Source organism: Amblyomma maculatum, chromosome 1 (assembly GCF_055883805.1).
Source record: "Amblyomma maculatum isolate TAMU_Amacu chromosome 1, ASM5588380v1, whole genome shotgun sequence".
Lineage (NCBI taxonomy): Eukaryota > Metazoa > Arthropoda > Arachnida > Ixodida > Ixodidae > Amblyomma > Amblyomma maculatum.
In genome coordinates, this window is record NC_139344.1 from 170,325,378 (window position 1) to 170,344,195 (window position 18,818).

The window sequence follows — 18,818 nt, forward strand, 5'->3', positions numbered from 1 at the left end:
AATCAATCTCCTTTATTTGATTTGGTTCTTGGGGAAAGGAACTCTCTCTCACTTCTGGATGGACACCTATATATTAAAATTAACGGCATACAATTGGAGGATGCATATGTCGTCGGTTCGAATCCCAATCGCAAGCTATGACCTCGAATTTGATTGGCAGGTGGATGCTAAATGGGAAGCGAAAATGGCAATCGAAATGGTACGACACCACCCTGGACGCTGCACAAAGAACGACTGCGCCACAACACCTTTTACACAATGTCACGTGCATATTTTTATTGCTCGCACTTTCTGTCCACGCTTCCAGCTCGCGCCAAAGATTTCGCCTTAAAATTGCCACTCTCGAAGCAACGCACTAAATAGGGCAGCCATATTCTCCATTTACTGTTGCCCACCGATTCTGGCTTTGCGCGCGGCACGCTTACAGGTAACACAGACCAAATATTAGGCTGAAGTCCTGTTCCAATTAGCACTCAAGTTTTGTCCTAAAATGGCCTGGGTCTCGGCGTAAATAATGCAATAAAATACGCCGTGAAGGACTGTTACGCTCTTTGCTAAAGCAAGTAATAAACCTGCTTTATTTATAAAACCATGCTATTGGCAGTTTAATTTAGAGTGCGCTAGTATTCCAAATCCTAATAAAGGGTCATAAAGAGTATGAATCGAGGACACCGAAGAGATGTACAGCGTTACTCCAGCTGCAAAAGCATGAAAGCTGTAGCCACTCTTGTCTTTCACCTCAACTGCAGTTCCATTCAAACCTTCCATCATTAACCGCGGAAGTTGGGAAATGGAACGGCAAGCAACCAGATGTAGACCTGTCTTCCGCTCCAATCAACATCCAAAACCTGAGCCACGCCTGAGAACTCCCCACGGCCTGATGCAACCTTTCGTAATGTTACCATGTGATAGAAAATTCACAGTACAGGTTATTTTTATTGTTTCTTAGTTCCGCCTACACAGAATGATTATACCGCTAACGCTATATAACATAAGCCATGACCGCGCATTGAGCGGGAGCAGGACAAAGGAAGCGGGCATGACTTAGAGAAAATGCGTACACTCTTTCCGGCGCTCCCTCTTTTTGCTCAAACGTATGCAAGCCTTTAGGAAAGAAGGCTATTACTAGGGTATAGTGCCGAGGATGCTCTATTTTGCCCAGGTGGACAAACACAATTACCACACAAAGAGGAGCTCTCCGCCCAGCAACGAACTGGGGAGAGTCAGAAATAGTCGAGGGATTAAAGTTCAGTGTGACAGCGCGGCGGCACGTGCCTTAGTGCGGCGTGTCGCGACTGAGACAGCCCGACAAAACCGAGAGCAATAGGTCTGCACAAAAGGGGGAGAAACGAGAAGAAGGAGGCATAAACCGGTTTGTAAACATCCCCTCGGTCTCCGCAAATTAGCGCCAAGCATGCACAGGGCAAATTCAATTGCGCGCGGTCTACTTTCGCGATTCCATTGTATGCGCACAGACCAGGGCCTGCACACATGCCCGCTACGAACGGCGGCGCTGTCAATAATAGGGTTACGGCAGAGGGGAGACGACAAAAAGAAGGAAGGAGAGAGAGAGAGATGTCTGCGCCTTCGCTACTCGAAGACAGTGGTTTTCGCCGTCGCACGGGTGTCATTTGCAGGAAACGCGGCCGCACGCAGACAGCACATGAAGCACGCGACGCGCGCTGTGTGTGTGTGTGTGTGGGGGGGGGGGCGTTTGTGTGAGTGTGTGTGTGTGTGTGTGTGTGTGTGTGTGTGTGTGTGTGTGTGTGTGTGTGTGTGTGTGTGTGTGTGTGTGTGTGTGTGTGTGTGTGTGTGTGTGTGTGTGTGTGTGTGTGTGTGTGTGTGTGTGTGTGTGTGTGTGTGTGTGTGTGTGTGTGTGTGTGTGTGTGTGTGTGTGTGTGTGTGTGTGTGTGTGTGTGTGTGTGTGTGTGTGTGTGTGTGTGTGTGTGTGCGCGCGCGTGCGCGCGCGTGCTAGTCCAGGTTTTCCCATGGTACATCGATCACAATTCGTGATGACTTTGTGCTGGCGTATCCCCCCCCAGCAATTGCCATTTAATTAAACAGTGGCCCACTCCAGATTATATTTCACTGTGCGCGACGCACTGGGCACCCCACAAGTACGTCAGTAACAAACTCTTTAGAAGGTGGGATTTGGCCAAAGCAAACGCAGCTATGCGCGAACAATTTTCATCACTATATATATGCATACCACGCACCGGTTTTAACGTAAGTCGCTCGCGGTTTTTGTTCAATTCTTTCTCCCTTTCTTTTTCTGTTCGCTCAGTACATTGAAAGTGAAATCTGGACGTTAGAAAATGTGGGGGAAGGGGAGGGGGTGTGTGCACGAGCCATACATAGCCCGTGAGAAAAAGCGCGTCAGACTTAGCGCAGTCCTCAGGGAAACAAGAAAATAAAATGCAATGCGTCGCGACGCTTGCCAAGTACCAGGCTTCTCGAAGTTGCAAGAAATCCAAGTTAATGCCGTTTCGATTGTGAGTCTATTCAAAACGAGCGTCTGTTGCTTTCCGCGAAGTAGAAGTGGAGCCACTATTGCTGCTACGCCAGACATGTGCTTGGCAAAGGCGTCCTCCCGTATATCGGGACACGTACTGCCATACTTCTACACAGTCGTTTATATGCGTTCGTTTGATGTGCTTCAGGCAAGTCAGCGGCGCCACTATATAACGTGCGATTTCCATTTCTCTAGCTTTAGGCCAAATTTGTGCTTAAAAACGCATTGACAGCTAATGATCCTAACCTAAAAATATGTGAGCAAAAATGAGCACCATCAGTTGCGAGGACGTTGTTACGCTATTTGGCGCGGCGGAGATGTATCAGCGTGCAGTGTGCCGCTGCCAGTTTCTCGCGTCGCAGCCCAGATGCTCTCATTTCCACGTACGCAAAAGAAGGCATGGGATGCATGCAGTTTTCGACAGCACAGAATATTAACATACACCATCGAAAGCAAAAATGCAAAGAACCAGAACAAAAGCTGTTCACTTAAGGAAACGCATGCTGCTGTTGAAGTAGGAACTGTTTTCTGTTTATGGATATAGTTGATGTTGTGTCTCCATGCCCCTACTTGCAAGGTTTAATATCAATGCGAACCCTCTGAACTTGCATAACACTTCAGATTTCCTCGCTTCACAAATATGCAGACTGCGATAAAAAAAAAAAAAAAAGTCATGGCATTTTCGGAAACACACTGCTCTACCCTGCGGCAGAAAGAAATGGCTCGCACGAAGCAGAACTGCCGGAACACTAAACGAGCTCATTTCCGGCGTATTCACCTTGCAGCTTGCAACGGAACGCCAATACGTACAACAAACAAACAGCGCGACGTGACATGATACTTCTCGCTTCGACGCTTCTGGCACGACATACTCCCGTCAAAACATCAGCACGCAGTGGTCGTGTACTTGTGCGGCAGCACACCCACTACTGCTCTTGCAGCGACGATGGAAGCGCTGAGCGGCAAATTAAAAAAAAAATAACTTGTTTTCTACTGCGTACACGGAAAATACAGTATACGCTGGTTGTTGTCCCTGTGCAGAACTTATGACAGTGCATGTCCGTACACATAATACAAGTTCTACGTGTTTGTGTGCAACGATCAGCAACATACCGACGCGATACCGCGATATAAGAAGGCAGCCCATGCCCTGTACCTACCACAGTCTCTAATCTAATTAACTAATTAGTAATCAAGAGAGGTGAAGTCAACCTGCGCTTTTAAACCGTCTTTGAAAACGGTTTCCCTTTGGGAGTGCATGAATGTTTTTAGTAGCAGAACAGGGGCTGATTGGCGCAGGCTCCACGAATGTTGCAGCTGCAGTCATCGCAAAAAAAAAAAAAAAAAAAAAATGAGAGAAAGAGAAGGGGGGGGGGGGGGGGGGGGTATGGAGGACCTGCAGAGAATGAAAAGGCCACGCTAGAACAACATTGCATATATGTCCCTCTGCTTACATCGTCATCTTCATAATCAGCAACTCAAAAATCTCTCACGACCTGAAATTCTTCATGTCCTGCATGGTGCTGCAGGCCCACCCTAACATCGCAAACTGCCTAATTTCACCTGCTACGACTCTGCTGCTTGCATAAGACGTCCATAATGGGAAGAAAGTTGCACAACAATCCGGTGTAAAAGTGTTTTTCGGCTCCCTGCAGGCTTCAGAACCTATGAGACCGAGGTATAAAAACGAAAGAAGCGATAAGGCAGTATACAGTCTGTGCTCTGACTGCACTGCTCGTGCTTCATGCATAAAATTCCGCTACATTGTGGCAGAGTGCGAACATGACACCTGTATCGTCAGGCCTGTTAATTAACGAGCACGTGAGGCATCACACGTACATTCAGAGCTTGCCTCATGGGGCAGCCACAGTGGTCTCTCGCTGACTATGGTGCCATTCCAATAATTCGAAGGAAGAAACAGCTGATATGAACACGAGACATCGAAGCTTTGAGCATTAAATGCAAAAAAAAAAAAGTGAAAACTGCATCCTGCATGTTCATTCTATACCTGAAAGACATTTTTTTTTTTTTTTTTTTTGCTCACGCAACGTGCTCACACACGATCGCGCAAGCCGATATTTGATAAAAAGGCACCATCCAGGTGACCTCAGAGAGCATGAGCGGTGGACGTCCACTGCATATATAGATACTTCTGTGCCATGCACGGGAGCAAAGTGGCTTGTTGGGCGAGTTGGTTGGACACAGTGTTAAAACAGCGCTAGAAACACAGACAGATAGAAAGACAAACACACATTGCGCTTAACTGACAACTCCTGAACTGACAATGTGTGCTTGTCTTTCTATCTGTCCGTGTTTCTAGCGCTGTTTTAACACTGTGTCCAACCAACTCGCCCAACAAGCCACTTTGCTCCCGTGCATGGCACAGAAGTATCTATATATGCAGTGGACGTCCACCGCTCATGCTCTCTGAGGTCACCTGGATGGTGCCTTTTTATCAAATATCGGCTTGCGCGATCGTGTGTGAGCACGTTGGGGAGGGGGGTGGGGGGTACATGCAACGCAGGGGAACATCCGTCGCTCGCGCTGTTGACGCCTAGCGCAGCTGTTGACGCCTACACTACTGGGCAGTGGGGAGACGGCATCAGTGTCGAAAATGTAGAAGGACAGATAAAGGGCACATAGTGTGTGGAGACAGAGGGGACGGATTTCCCAGCATTGGCAACCCCTGGTGACACAAGACATTAGAGAGAAAAACCCACTTCTCTTCGGGCCCGAGGTGTCGCAACTAACAAACCGTCTCTGGCCCGCGTACGCGTCTGCGGGAAAACTGCACATACATTCGTTACAATTTGGCTGCGTTGCCATTGCATTCTCTAGAGCACAGTGTTAGACTTCTCAAACTTGTCTCAACTTGTGAACGTCACGAAAATGTGGTTTGACGAAGAACCGTAAACCGTAGAAAAAGAGAGGCTGTTTGAGTAAGTCGGGCGTGTCGTCATAACAGTAGGACACGGGGGAAGGGCAGCTGACATTTAGTAGTAGCACTATAGGAGATCACTGAGAGAGGCCTCTGTCTTTAGTACATGTAACTCGTCGAATGACGTTGATGTGTGGGAAGTGTAGCGCTATAAAATCAGCTCCAACACTTATTATTTCGCTTTGTTTTTCTGCCCAACCGTAAAACAATTTGCATAGTACACGAAAATACTAACACATGAACTTTTGCATTCGCAGCTGAAAGCTGGCAGTGAGGTACATTTGCAGCCATTGTAAAAAAAAAAAAGTATAGAACCGAAGATAATTGCAACTTGGCCATGATGCCTGTCTCAGACTTTATCGCCATCGTTCCGTATCTTTTGAAGACCAGCGAAATTCCACTCTTTTCGCCTCCCAAACTTACGACTTCCACGGTTGCTACCATACAGCCTCACTTGGGCGGCTTAAAGTCCAGCCCCTTGAGTTCTTCACTACTGGAAAATGCCGCGTCACATGTTACAGCCTTCGACTCAGCATTCCCAGCTTCACCGCTACTTTGCAGTGTTTCACGCTTTCTCGAATTGCATTGCTCAATTAATTAGCATAACTGTCGCGTTACTTTGAAGGCCACTCAAAATATCCGAAACAGACTTTTTTAATTTCTTTCTGTGCAGTCACGATTAGTTTTACGTACATCTTTGAGCTAACAAAACTGCAAACTTACGAGCCGCATACCTATACGCTGACGCTTTCATTTCTGGTTACCCGAACGCGAGCTGCACTCTTTCGCCATTACAGGTAGAAGTGTTTCAACGAACTTTATTCGCCGAAAGAATCATGCAGCCTATAAGCGAGAGCGTTGCTTCTCTACAGCAGGCTGCATGATTATGTTATGGGTACGTAAATAAATGACAGATAAATTAACGCTAGTTGCTGAACCATTCGTTATGTAGCAGTAGTTTTCCTTTATATGACCTAAACTACGTGAGATGTCTTGTGGTCAAAGAAGTGGACACTCCTATGCCGTCTACAAGAGGAATGTTCGTAATATTTATAGGCGGTGCAGTTTTAATTAAGGGGTGCAAGAGTTCCTGCGCCTGTCAACCACCTGTAAGAGGCATGCTTGTGACTTTTCGGGGCCGCAAGGCTTCAAACGGTCGATGCCACCGACGCCGGCGGACAATACTTTTTTTTCTACATGGAGGTACTAACTGCAATCGCGCTGAAAGTTGCCAAAACAGACTCTCTGTTGATATCGACGTTCTGCATTTGAACCCTTTGGCAATTATTCCATCAGGCCAAACCCTATTGTCATTTTCAAAAGCATGGTCACCCAGAACGAAAAACAAATCGCCTCGGATGCGTGTGGTGCTCAAAAAGGCGCGCTAGGCAGATACAGTGGAGAGAACAACACATGATCTTCCTTTCCTCAGAGGCCACGGTGACGCAGCAACGCTTCGGATGCACGCCGTACACAAGTTGTTTCCGAAGGGCCCGAGTGTGCGCCACCGTCACTGTGCCCCGGACGTCAGCGCCGCGGCGCACAGGAAGCCTGATACAGACGCGCGCAGTCTGCCCAAGAAACGGGATCGCATACACGAGCGACCGCACTCGTCGGTGCCTCCCGTTGCGTGGCCGGCGGGCTGATCCCTGCAGTAAAAAGAAAAAAGAAATGCCGTGACCGCGCTCGGAAGCATCCCAAGAATCCCCCGTGATCCCCCTGGGCCGATCCCCTTCGCCGGCGAGCGAGGGGGGTTCCTTCTTCAGGTGGCCAAACGCGGCGCGTCCGGAACCGAACGCCAGGACCTCCGAGCGCAGACAAAAAGCAAAAGCCGCCGAACCAGTTCACGGACCGCCAATTACAGAGCAGGCCCCGCGAGAGAGACGGCCGAAGTGGAGGGGGCCCTCCAAGATGGCGTCTCGCTCCCCCTCCCTCGAGGTGAGAAGAAACCTGGTTCCCTACCTGGCGGCGAAGAAAAGCCCTCCTCGCCGGCGAAGCCGCCGACAGCGACCGCCCCCTCTCCGGCGCGTCCCCCCCCAGGCCGACCCGGCTTCGCAGTCGAAGCGAGTCGTTCCCCGTGGAGTAGTCGTGCCGGCGCTCTGCTGCAGCCTTGCGGATTACACGACGACGCCGCTGGGACCTCCTTCTTGTCCGTGCTTGCGCGTGGCCGGATTGTGCGGCGGCGACTCTGTGTGGCAGCGTGCGGACCGCCATGAGCACCGTGTGATCGGCTGCTGCTGCTGTTGGTGCCCACACCTGTCCTCTCTTGTGGCCCGCTCCAGGGCGCCTGCGGAGCGATCCTCGCCAAGCCGGATGGCGGCGGCGGTCATGTGCGGCGACAGCCGAACCGCCGGGCAGCTACGGTGGTCACGGACATTAGGCTTAGTCCTCGTGGTCCTGGCCCTCAGCAGGGCCGCAGTGGCTAACATCGACAAGGTACGTAGAGATGCCGCGAGCTCCGGTCACTGTCCCTGCAGCGAGCTGCTCGCTCGCCTCTTTGGCGGAAGCCTGATGACGGACGAGAACAAGTAGAAAGAATGTGCACGCCAGAGACGGTGCACGTCCTTCTGCTTGTTTTTGTCTGGCCGCGCGTGCGACCGTGTCAGTGTCCCTACCTGTGCATCCATTTCCGCTGGACACGGCTGAGCCGCTTTTTACGGGCACGCTGATAAACGGCGTCGGCATTGGTCGCATGGCTGGTTATGCTGCAAAAGTGAGCGCGGACACATCCGCTCGCAAACGGTGGCTTTCACCGGCCGGCTACGGGTTCATGGTCATCTGTGTTACTGAGCAGTCTTGCTTTCAACACAAATAGTCGTCCCGTTGGAACCCTTGTGGCAGCTAGAATTTCTGTTTACGTTTCCCACTGGGAAGCGCACACAGAAACGCTAGTCACGGGCTTCGAGGAAATGGCACACCGGCTACGGCACTTAAAGAGAAAAGATAGTAGTACGGCACTGTATGCGGTTTGATGATTTTTGAGACGGCTTCGTGACTGACCTCGTAGAGCAGCTCGCACCCTAGTCGGAGAAAAGACGTCTCAAGCAGAAATAAGTGCCTCGTCGCATGGCACCTCACTATTCGCATTCTCGTCAGGCGTTCCGCGTGGTATAATCCGTTGAATGCTTAGTTCTTGCGTTCGATGCGATGTCGGCGACGTAGGCACCGAAACTGCTTATGCAAAAGCCCCGCCGTCACGAGCGAAAAAAACCGAGGAGGAAGGAAGCGCACATTCGGGCCCGGTCCGTGGTAACGTGGACGAAGGAAGAGGGGAGGCTGCGCGGATAGCGCCGGCTCGGTGCAACCTTGATCCTCGCCGTTTCCTGTTGGCGCCAGCCTCCGAGACCTGCTCTCAGTTCGGCCGAGCCGGCCGTAGCGGCACCGAAGCCTGCGGCCATTTCGGTACCCGCTGCGTCTCAGCGGCGCTCCCTCACAGGAGATCGGTAGCCTGCTCTGGTGCATGACAATCCAACGAGCCGGCGATGACATGCTCGAAATTCGACCGAATCTTGCTTTTGCGTAACCGAACCTGCAAGTTTCGAAGAGCTGCTTGACATCAGTAGTCTGCGATATGTTCGTACTGTCCGCACTTTAGTCCACAAAGTGGTCAGCATCGATAATCGCGCGCTTTTACTTAGGTACTTTTCGCCTTTCCAGTCGTCTTTCACTAGGACACCGCGAACGCAGTGCTACAAATATAATTCTATATTGTTCGTTTTTTAACTAAGCCAACAAATGCCGGACTACGTCTATTCCAACGCAGGCTGTAGGCGGCGTCACCTTTAGCCCGCCATTGAATGCAAAGTGGAGAAATCACGTTTTGTCATTCACAATGGAGACGCAGTCTAGACGTCTGCTCAACCGATGTCCCCCACTGCGGCCATGGCGCGCGCTTTTAATTACTACCTGCTATATACGGCCTATTCTTCTCGCTGTCCTTGGGTCAGCCAAAGTGTCTGCTTTGGATTGTGAACGCGTTCTGTACTCTTTTCTTGAGGCCTACGCTCTTGACCTGCTTGTTGGGAGCACAAGCAGAAAGGGGTTTCTTTAGGACACCTGCTTAGAAAGCCAGCAGCACTACGTCAGTCGCCAGCCATTTGTATACGCGGTAGCTGATTTGGTTACTTGTAAGTGCTGTCCAGCTTGATTTAGGGTTCACTGGCGGCAAAAACCTCTAGGCTTAAAGCTCACGTAATCAGGGCACCTTCTAACCACCAGGCAGCGGCTGATACATCTGCCGCGTATTCTGCAGCCATATGTCGTCAGAGTGAGGAAGGGGCAGGCAGCAGCTTCGTGTTTTCAGCTATGCGCTAGAACTCGTGTTTCCTGAATACTTCAGATTTGCGTAATAATATAAAATAGACATTTCCCCTGATGACTTGGGTTCTAACAGGTCACACGCATCCTAAGCCACGAGTCTGGATACACCCTAACCGACCTAACATGTCCGCAATGAAGCCGATTCAGGGAGATTTCATGGCTCGTGTCGCAGTGGGCAAATAATCCGTATATTTGCCGACCTTATTCGCTTCGTTTAACCACTAAGTTACCAGAGTCAGTGACATTCGCAAAACGACAAAATTATTAGTTACAAAAGCCGCCCGGACAAATATGACCTTCCTACATAGTCCTATAGTTGTAGCAAAAACGTCACTTCGTGTAAAGTAGCGCACAGTCAGACGAGGGCAGGGATGCTAAAGGTCCAGCAAGGGCCTAAGAGCTATGTCAAACTGCAGTTCGATCCAGCGGCAGTTCGGCCTCACAACCGCTGCTGAACTGAGCTGCACTTGGTACAAATATCATCTGACTATTTATAGAAAGGGAGCAAGAGTATTCAATGAACGAATGAAATTTTGCCCCAGGCGGCAACCAATACAAAGCGAAACACGCCCGCAGAAGACGTCATTCGCATCTGACCCAGACCGAAGGCACAGCAGCAACCACGTGCTCCTGGCGCACTATATACCTGTGGACACCTGCGGCTGTAAACAATTTATAACACGCTATTCGTAAATACCCACGCAAAAGCACAGCTGGTTCTGTAAAACCTGTCGATAAATGGGCAAACGCCGCAGATATAAACGAAGCCCACGAGCCCTGACTCATGGCAGCTGGACACGCACCTTTCAGTGATCTGGATACGCGAAACTGGTCGGTGTGTTTTCCACAAAGATTCGTGATATTTAGTAAGGCCACCGAGAAGTCGAATTCCAGGTCTGGAATGAGAAGAAAGAGGCTGCGTAAACGCTCATTTTTAGACACTTCCCCTGAAGGTCTCGTCCAGACCTTATCTTCACTGCATATTTTGAACGCCATTCCAATGGAAATCAACCCGCACTACATTGGGGACACCATCGCACGGCACGATTTTGTCAGCTGGCCTTTCATGCCATGTTGTTGGGCATTCATTTCGTAAAGAACATTAATTTTCATTGTGATGTCCTATGCGAGAAGTTTTATAAAGCGCATTTGGTGTGAGCTACGTAGCCGAGATGATGTCTGCCTGGGTTAATGAACCGCCGTTGTCGCCGCTCGCCGGAACGGCTTGACTCACTGCCCGTTCATGCAAACGCATTTCCGCTTTCGTCCAAAAGCAAAGTGTTGCTTAGTTTTAGATTTGATTTGGTTTGTAGGGTTTAACGTCCCAAAGCGACTCAGGCTATCAGAAACGCCGTAGTGGAGGACTCCGGAAATTTCGACCACCTGGAGTTCTTTAACGTGCACTGACATCACACAGCACACGGGCGCCTTGATTTTCGCCTCCATTGAAAAGCGGCCAATATACAGTGCTTGACGAACTAGACGGCCCAACGCACGATGGAGTCTGTAAATTGGGTTCCATATCAGTTTAGCGCTATGCAGTGAAATATTTAGTTAGACGAAGTGTTACTTTTAAGAACGCTGCATCACTAACGGCCCAAATGTAGTCATATCAAACCAGGAGCGTTTGCGCGCTCTAGCACGAATGTGGCGTTTTCCTGAAGGCCGGGTTCATGGCCCGTTGCATCAATTCGTATTGTCAGCTCACACCGGGTGCCCTTGCAGGGAATCTATTCAAGCAATCCTCAGTTCAATGGCCTGCATTCACGTCTGACTTAATCGCTGCTTACATTTATCTTGTTTTAGGGAGCGATATAAATAACAACCATCTGTAAACACATCTAGCCCAATGCTACAGCTTACGTTAGATTGGCAGAAATTAATTGAACTACGTTTTCGTTGCATTTCGTCTTGTCAAAAAACTTATAGCAGTGCATGAACAGGCCCGCATGGAGCAGTGACGGCGCCTATCCGCGGAGGCTTCGGGAGGAGCACTGCAGGCACTGACTGGCATCACCTGCATCTCTCACGAAGGTCCCAGAAAAATGGCGGTAATCAGATCCTATAGAAGAATGGTTTCCAGCAGAGTACACAAAATGGTGCAATGCGCAAGTCCGCAACCGCAGTGATGTATACGCAAGTAGGCTCACGCCGAGTCAAGTGGGCTGACTGCCCATGCCCGTGGCTTACGATATATGTATGTCCGTGATGTTGTTTTCCTCCAATGGCAACATCATTCGGGCCGGTCCAAACGACCCTTGAAATGCTAATCTCTTGCAATATACTCTGCGCACTATTCGCCACAGTATATGATATCTCCCAAAGAGTTCATATCAGAGATAATAGCGGTGGGCTAAGGACTAGGGTTCGATCCCTGCCGCGGCGGCCACCTCTGGATGGAGGCGAAAAACAAGGGGTCGAAATAATCCACAGTCCTGCACTATGGTGTCCCTCACAGGCTGAGCCGCTTTGGGAAGTTAAACCCCTATAAACAAAACCGACAGTGATGGCTTTGCCGCCTTGTGGTCGTCTGACATGGATGATATAGCAGAGGCAAATAAAAAGAAATCGGAAGCATGCCTCGGAGGGAGAGAGGCAAGCTTGGTTCGCATAGCAAATAACAAACCGTGTGTATGACGTATAACTAATGGCACTGACGACAATAAAAAAAGCGCACCAAGGCTATGAATCAGAGCACGACTACCAATAGTTTGTTAGGGCTGCAATTCTAGGGCAGTACAAAGATAGGCTACTCACGACGAGTTTTAAACATTCACCAGATTGTGTTGTTCACCTCGCTCGTTCACCCCATGACCTCGGTATTAACGACGCCTGAAACTCAAGACCTCTAAACGCTGTCCACCGCGTCACGTACTTTGTTGCGTCTTTGCCACGAGGCCGGAGGTGGGATGAAAGACCAACATAGTCGAGGCGCGTGGACGAGCAGAGCCCGCGCTGCGCACTTGTAGTACAGCAGATGTAGTTGTGTGACAGTGTTATTATAAGGCATCCACTCCCGGGTTACGCGGCAGCATTCATCCGCGCGGAAATACCTGCCTGCGGAGGTGCGCCTAGCTCCGTTGATTCCTCCCGGCGCCCGTCGAACGCCGCATTATAAATTAGGGGTAATGAAGGGCTGCGCTGCCAATTTATTGACAAAAAATAGGAACGGCGCGGCGTGCCGCGATGCCTCGGCGATTTGTCTTGCTTGGCAGCAGAGGCGCTGTAATTGCGGGCGAAACAAAACAAAACGTCGTCCTCGTATCGGGCGGGGAGTGCCCCAAAGACCGCTCCACTTCCCGGATGCGTGATCCAACGCACGTCGGCGCGGAAAAGCAAGTTCATGACCAAAAAGAGAAAGAAAGCGGCAGACGTACGGAGGGAAGAGGGGGCGTCACTTTATTAGGTTATCCCGTACAGCGTTCGTGAATCACTTGGTCGCCCATTCTTTTATTTTCTTCTCCTCTTCATTTGCCGTTCCTTTCCGTTTAGCGGATGAATGCCGCTGCTGTCACGCTCAGGTTCCCACGCAGAGTCGGGTGTCGGCTGCTCGACGAGGGATATTGTATATCTCCGTCCAAGTTCCGACCTGTTTTGCCTCCGTTCCACGTTGCGGCTGCGCCTCGGCACGGGAACCCGCGGTTGCGCACGACGTCTTCCTGTCGACTGTAGAACAGAGCCGGCAACGGATTCGCTCGGTTGACAGCTGCCCTTGAAAAGTACTTGCCCGAATGACGCCAAATGAGATATTGCATGGCAATGCAAAACGGTAGCGCAGTTTTCATTTTTCAAAAGGGATTAACGTGCGACGCGTTCAGGCCGGAAAGCAAACAAGCAAAGTAGTAAAAAAAAAAAAAAAAAGTTAAAAACAGGGGGCGCAGTGGCTAGCAGCTCAATACAGTGCGAGGCATTGGAATGCGAGTATTTGCTGAGATTTTAAGGCGAAACCCTTTCTAGGCTCATGGAGTGCGGACATGTTCGCAGGAAATGTTCGCACGAACAGACAGTTAAGAAACAAGAATTACGACTCCACCGGGAGTCGAACCACTATCCCTCCGATCCCTAGCCACGCCGGGCTCGCAAGAAACCGATCGTAATTCTTCTTGTCTAGCGTGAGGATGACGGTAGCGATGACAGCGAAGATGCAGTCAGTGACAATGATAATGATGATAGAGCGATGACGATGACGGTGCATTTAGTTGATCACGATGATTGTAGTGATAGCGACGATGATGAAATTATGGATGACAATGATGATGCAGTTATTGAAACCAGACCTGTGTGGTTTTCGCCATTTCCACTCTTAAGCAGAATTAAGCGCACTCAAGTAATTCTTTTTTTTTTTTTTTAAGAATGTGGGCCGTTTACTGTCGAAGTCTATCCATCGTGCACCTACATAGTTACGCTCTAATACTGGCGATTTCGTTGAGCGAGGATATGCGTGCGAACAGCTAAACGCAATGTTACGCATGACAGTTAAAGGAGTATAGACACGAAATTTTGGTGGCACATTTCTTCTTTTTAATGATGCGTAAGATTTGCTGAAGGACGGGGGGGATATCGTGCTAGAAAAACTGGCTACCCTGTATACGCAGTGCCTGGTGTCATCGACTGTACCGGAAGCATGGAAGAATGCAAACATTATCCTCATTCACAAGAAAGGGGACTCTAAGGACCTTAAAAATTACAGACCAATCAGCTTACTGTCTGTTACGTATAAGGTATTTACTAAGGTAATCGCCAATAGAATCAGGACAACCTTAGACTGCAATCAAGCAAAGGATCAAGCAGGGTTTCGGAAACGGTACTCTACTATCGATCATATCCATACCATCAATCAGGTGATAGAAAAATGCTCAGAATATAACCAGCCCTTATACATAGCATTAATTGATTACGAAAAAGCATTTGACTCAGTTGAAACCTCGGCGGTGATGCAGGCATTGCGAAATCAGGGGGTAGACGAGCCGTACGTGAAAGTGCTGGAAGATATATATAGTGGCTGCACAGCAACCATAGTTCTACATAAAGAAAGCAATAAAATCCCCATAAAGAAAGGTGTTAGGCAAGGAGACACAATCTCCCCAGTACTATTCACAGCTTGTTTAGAGGAAGTATTCAGAGACTTGGAATGGGAGCAGTTAGGGATAAGGGTAGATGGAGAATACCTCAGTAATCTGCGATTTGCTGATGACATTGCCTTGCTAAGCAACTCGGGGGATGAACTGCAAATAATGATTGATGACCTAGACAGAAAAAGTAGAATGGTAGGCTTGAAAATCAATATGCAGAAGACTAAGGTAATGTTCAACAGCCTCGGGAAGGAACAGCAGTTTACATTAGGTAGCGAAATACTGGAAATAGTAGGCGAATATGTCTACTTAGGACAGGTAGTAACCGCAGATCCAGACCATGAAAAGGAAATATCAAGAAGAATAAGATTGGGATGGAGCGCATTTGGCAAGCACTCGCAGATTATGACTAGCAGCTTACCGGTATCGCTCAAGAGGAAAGTGTACAACAGTTGCATCTTGCCTGTACTCACCTATGGGGCTGAAACGTGGAGGCTAACCAAGAGAGTTCTACTTAAGTTGAGGACAACCCAGAGGGCTATGGAACGAAAAATGGTAGGGGTAACGTTAAGAGATAGAAAGCGTGCAGAGTGGGTCAGAGAAATAACTCAAGTTAATGACATTCTAGTGGAAATTAAGAAGAAGAAATGGACATGGGCAGGACATGTAGTGCGAAGAGAGGATAACCGATGGTCGCTGAGAGTAACAAACTGGATTCCAAGGGAAGGAAAGCGTAGCAGGGGGAGGCAGAAAGTTAGGTGGGCGGATGAGATTAAGAAGTTCGCAGGGGTCAAGTGGATGCAGCTAGCACAGAACCGGGTTAAGTGGAGAAATATGGGAGAGGCCTTCGCCCTGCAGTGGGTATAATCAGGCTGATGATGATGAAGATATTCCTGTATATAGATCCGCGCGCAGTTTTCGCCTACGACCGCTAAATAATGTACAATGGAATTTTATTTTCTCACCAGTTTCTGTTTCAGCAGCCGAGAGATGGCTGTGACGTCACAATCAAGTCTTGACGCGTGGCATGAAAAGCAGCAATATAAACGCTGATTCTTCACTGTTCTTGAGGTAGGCTCGCTTGATCATTGTAGGGAATTAAAAACGACACAGGAATGATTATATCGCTATTTTTTCATTCCTCACGTGACCAAGACTTTGACGTCACAGACATCGCTCGGCTGTTGAAACCGAAACAGGTGTGAAAAGAAATTCGAGTATGAATTATTGAGCAGTCGTAGGCGAATATGATGTGGTGATCCGTGTACAGTAATGTCTTAGGCATTATTATGAATGATAAAACACGAACTAAAAAAATAGGCATGTCTGTAGTCCTTTAATTGGTAGATACGTGCATTGTTGGTTCACACGTGCCGACACGAGGCACAGCTTGCGATTAATTATGTACCTTGGGCTTTGAAAATAAACTCCCTCTTTTCCCACTGAATATCGCAGTACCACAATTGTGGAATAGGCGTTTGACCTCACCTTCGTTGGTTATCTGGCTATAGTCGCAGCTTACCGTGGTTTTATCCTGGCTTCCTTCCGCTCTTCTCCTAAGGTGACGGTCGCCGAAATGCAAAGTGGAATGCTCGCTTCTCATCACCTTTGCTGTTCTACAAAACGCCTTACATCTACTGGTTAGAATTACTGCTACAAAACGCAAGCACACGGCCGAACCAAAAGTAGAATGGGTGATGATGTCCCCGGTCGTAGAGTTTCTGGTTTAATTTGGTTTGGTTTTTGGAGTTCAATGTCCCAAAGCGACTCAGATTATGAGAGACGCCGTAGTGGAGGGCTCCGGAAATTTCGACCACCTGGGGTTCTTTAACGTACTCTGACATCGCACAGCACACGAGCGCCTAGCTTTTCGCCTCCATAGAAAAGCGGCCGTCGCAGCCAGGATTTGATCCCGCATATCCATGAGCACAGCAGTCGAACGCCCTAACAGTTGCACCACCGTGGCGGGGCCAGAGCAGCTTTTCCTTAGAGCGTGCTGTTCTTTACGCTTCTTTTTTCTTTCCCTGCTCCGCGCTTGGGACGTTTTGAATCAAGTGAAAACAGTCCTGAAATTGAAATTCCCTGTTGGACGAAAGCAGTACGCACGTCACCACTATACTGGCTCACGTGCGTTACCATTTCGAAGATATGCAGCGCTCAGTGGGCAGAAGAGGTCTTTAAAGACTCCTCGTTGTCACCATTGCCCATTGAGCGTGCCGTGATGACACTGCGGCAAGAAATTCGCCCAAAAATATCTGAACGCGTAAGATTTCGTAGAAAACGCGAGCAATATTATTCACATACGCAACGGCGAATTCCACTTGTCAGTAACTTTTCCGTTTGCGTTAAGTGTGGGAACAAATTTTCCTCATCTTGACTCAGCGCAAGATGGCACGCTTTGCTGATCAGGTGGGGAGCGATTCGCTCCATGTCCATGTCCGATGCAAAAGCATCGAAGGGTGTGCTCAATCACGACCAGGCAGTTGCCACCTTCGGTAGCAAGGCGCAGGGCTAGACACCCTAACTGGAGTCAGCAAAACGCCGTAACACTGTCTCAGACAATGGGGAAATCGTTGCCTCAGCACAGGCGGCCGCTTTAGTCCACTTCGGGATGGGCTTGGCCCGCTTGTCAGTCCGGGAGTGCCATTCTGCAAAAACTGTAGTTCAAAACCCTATCCACACTTAAGAGAACGGCTATCTTTGACAGCCCTTCGTTCTCTCTCTTTTTTTTTTTTAATTAAGCCTCTCAGAAAGCGTCGTCTGCCTAAAAGCACGCGCGGTGGTAAAATTCCGCGAGCAACGACGTCATTGGCTTCCCGGAGACGTCTCGGAGATGCGGCATCACTCTTCCATGTGCGCAGAACAAAATACCGAATATCCTGTATCGCTCGGCGATCGCATAACCGGTGCGAAGGAAGCGTTTCTTTTTCTTTTTCTGAGCTTCCCTCTCTTCAGAGGACTCGCACGGGCGCACCATACACACGTTCTCACGCTTGCGCCTGGGGGCGAAATAAGAAATTCCCGTTCTATACCTTGGCGTCGTTGGCATGTAGGGCAACTTGCCCAATACGTTCATTCGTGTATTCGCCAACGTCCAGCGTTATTATTTTCGCGAATTCCTCGAGCCCAGCTATCTGATTCGGCCTGTCACGATCTTGCGCAGAAATTCACGTCGTTTCTAATAATTGGCTTCAGTCAAGCGGAGGAACCACTTCGTAACGGGTTATTTATCTCAACCGCACAGCAGCGCCACTAGGCCAGTCGAAAAAAGAAAATTAGACCGCACGTGGTCGTTAGCATCCTGCTTCCCACTTTAGTTGCTTGACTTTCTTTTCTTGCCGGATCCCCTCCAGTAGCTGCGACCCGAATTCTCGATGGCCGCTGTAGAGCCAACCAGGTGTGGCCGCAGACATCCAGCAAGCAGCGCCTCGTTGCACCAGAAAATAGTTCATAATGACTGAAGAGCGAACGATAGACGATACGGCATTAATTGGCCACTTGCGATCACATAGTTGCAGAGAACTGATCGCCAATCTGAGACGTAAATTTTACGCTCATATATGAGTTATGCCTGTGGTAGAAGCTTGTCGCCTACGATTATAGTAGTTACAGTTGCAAGTTTCAATTTTGGTACAAATACAGTTGCAAGTGTAGCATAGCCATGTTGCCATTCCTTCTCGTCGTGGCATTACAGGCCCCTCTTTCAACGGCTATGGCACTAGGAGCCATGACTAGCTATACTGCCGCTTTAGGTACCCTATTCTACTTATGTTGCGGTCAGACCACAGACTGCATTTTGCTTTACCCTTGGAGGTTAATCGAGCGAACAGGACGAGTAGGGAAAGTGTGAGACACGCGCGTTTTGGTTGCTAACAGCATGTAGACACTTGTCATAAGAGGCACGGGATGGGGCGGGACGATTGCCTCTAATGCTTTCCTGCAAGGCTAGAACCCCAGAAAGCAACAACATTCTCGG

The 18,818-nt window shown here is 49.1% G+C and overlaps 1 protein-coding gene across 1 annotated transcript in view; it reads left to right on the forward strand.

Annotated features, from left to right (window-relative positions):
• The first annotated feature begins 7,019 nt into the window (after positions 1 to 7,019).
• uif (sushi, von Willebrand factor type A, EGF and pentraxin domain-containing protein uif) overlaps positions 7,020 to 18,818 on the forward strand; it is a 148,933-nt gene continuing 137,134 nt past the window's right edge. Inside the window, exon 1 of the mRNA XM_084589565.1 lies at positions 7,020 to 7,886. Within this exon, the coding sequence (XP_084445691.1) occupies positions 7,362 to 7,886 (525 nt within the window). The 5' untranslated portion in view covers positions 7,020 to 7,361. The remainder of the gene's footprint in view (positions 7,887 to 18,818) is intronic.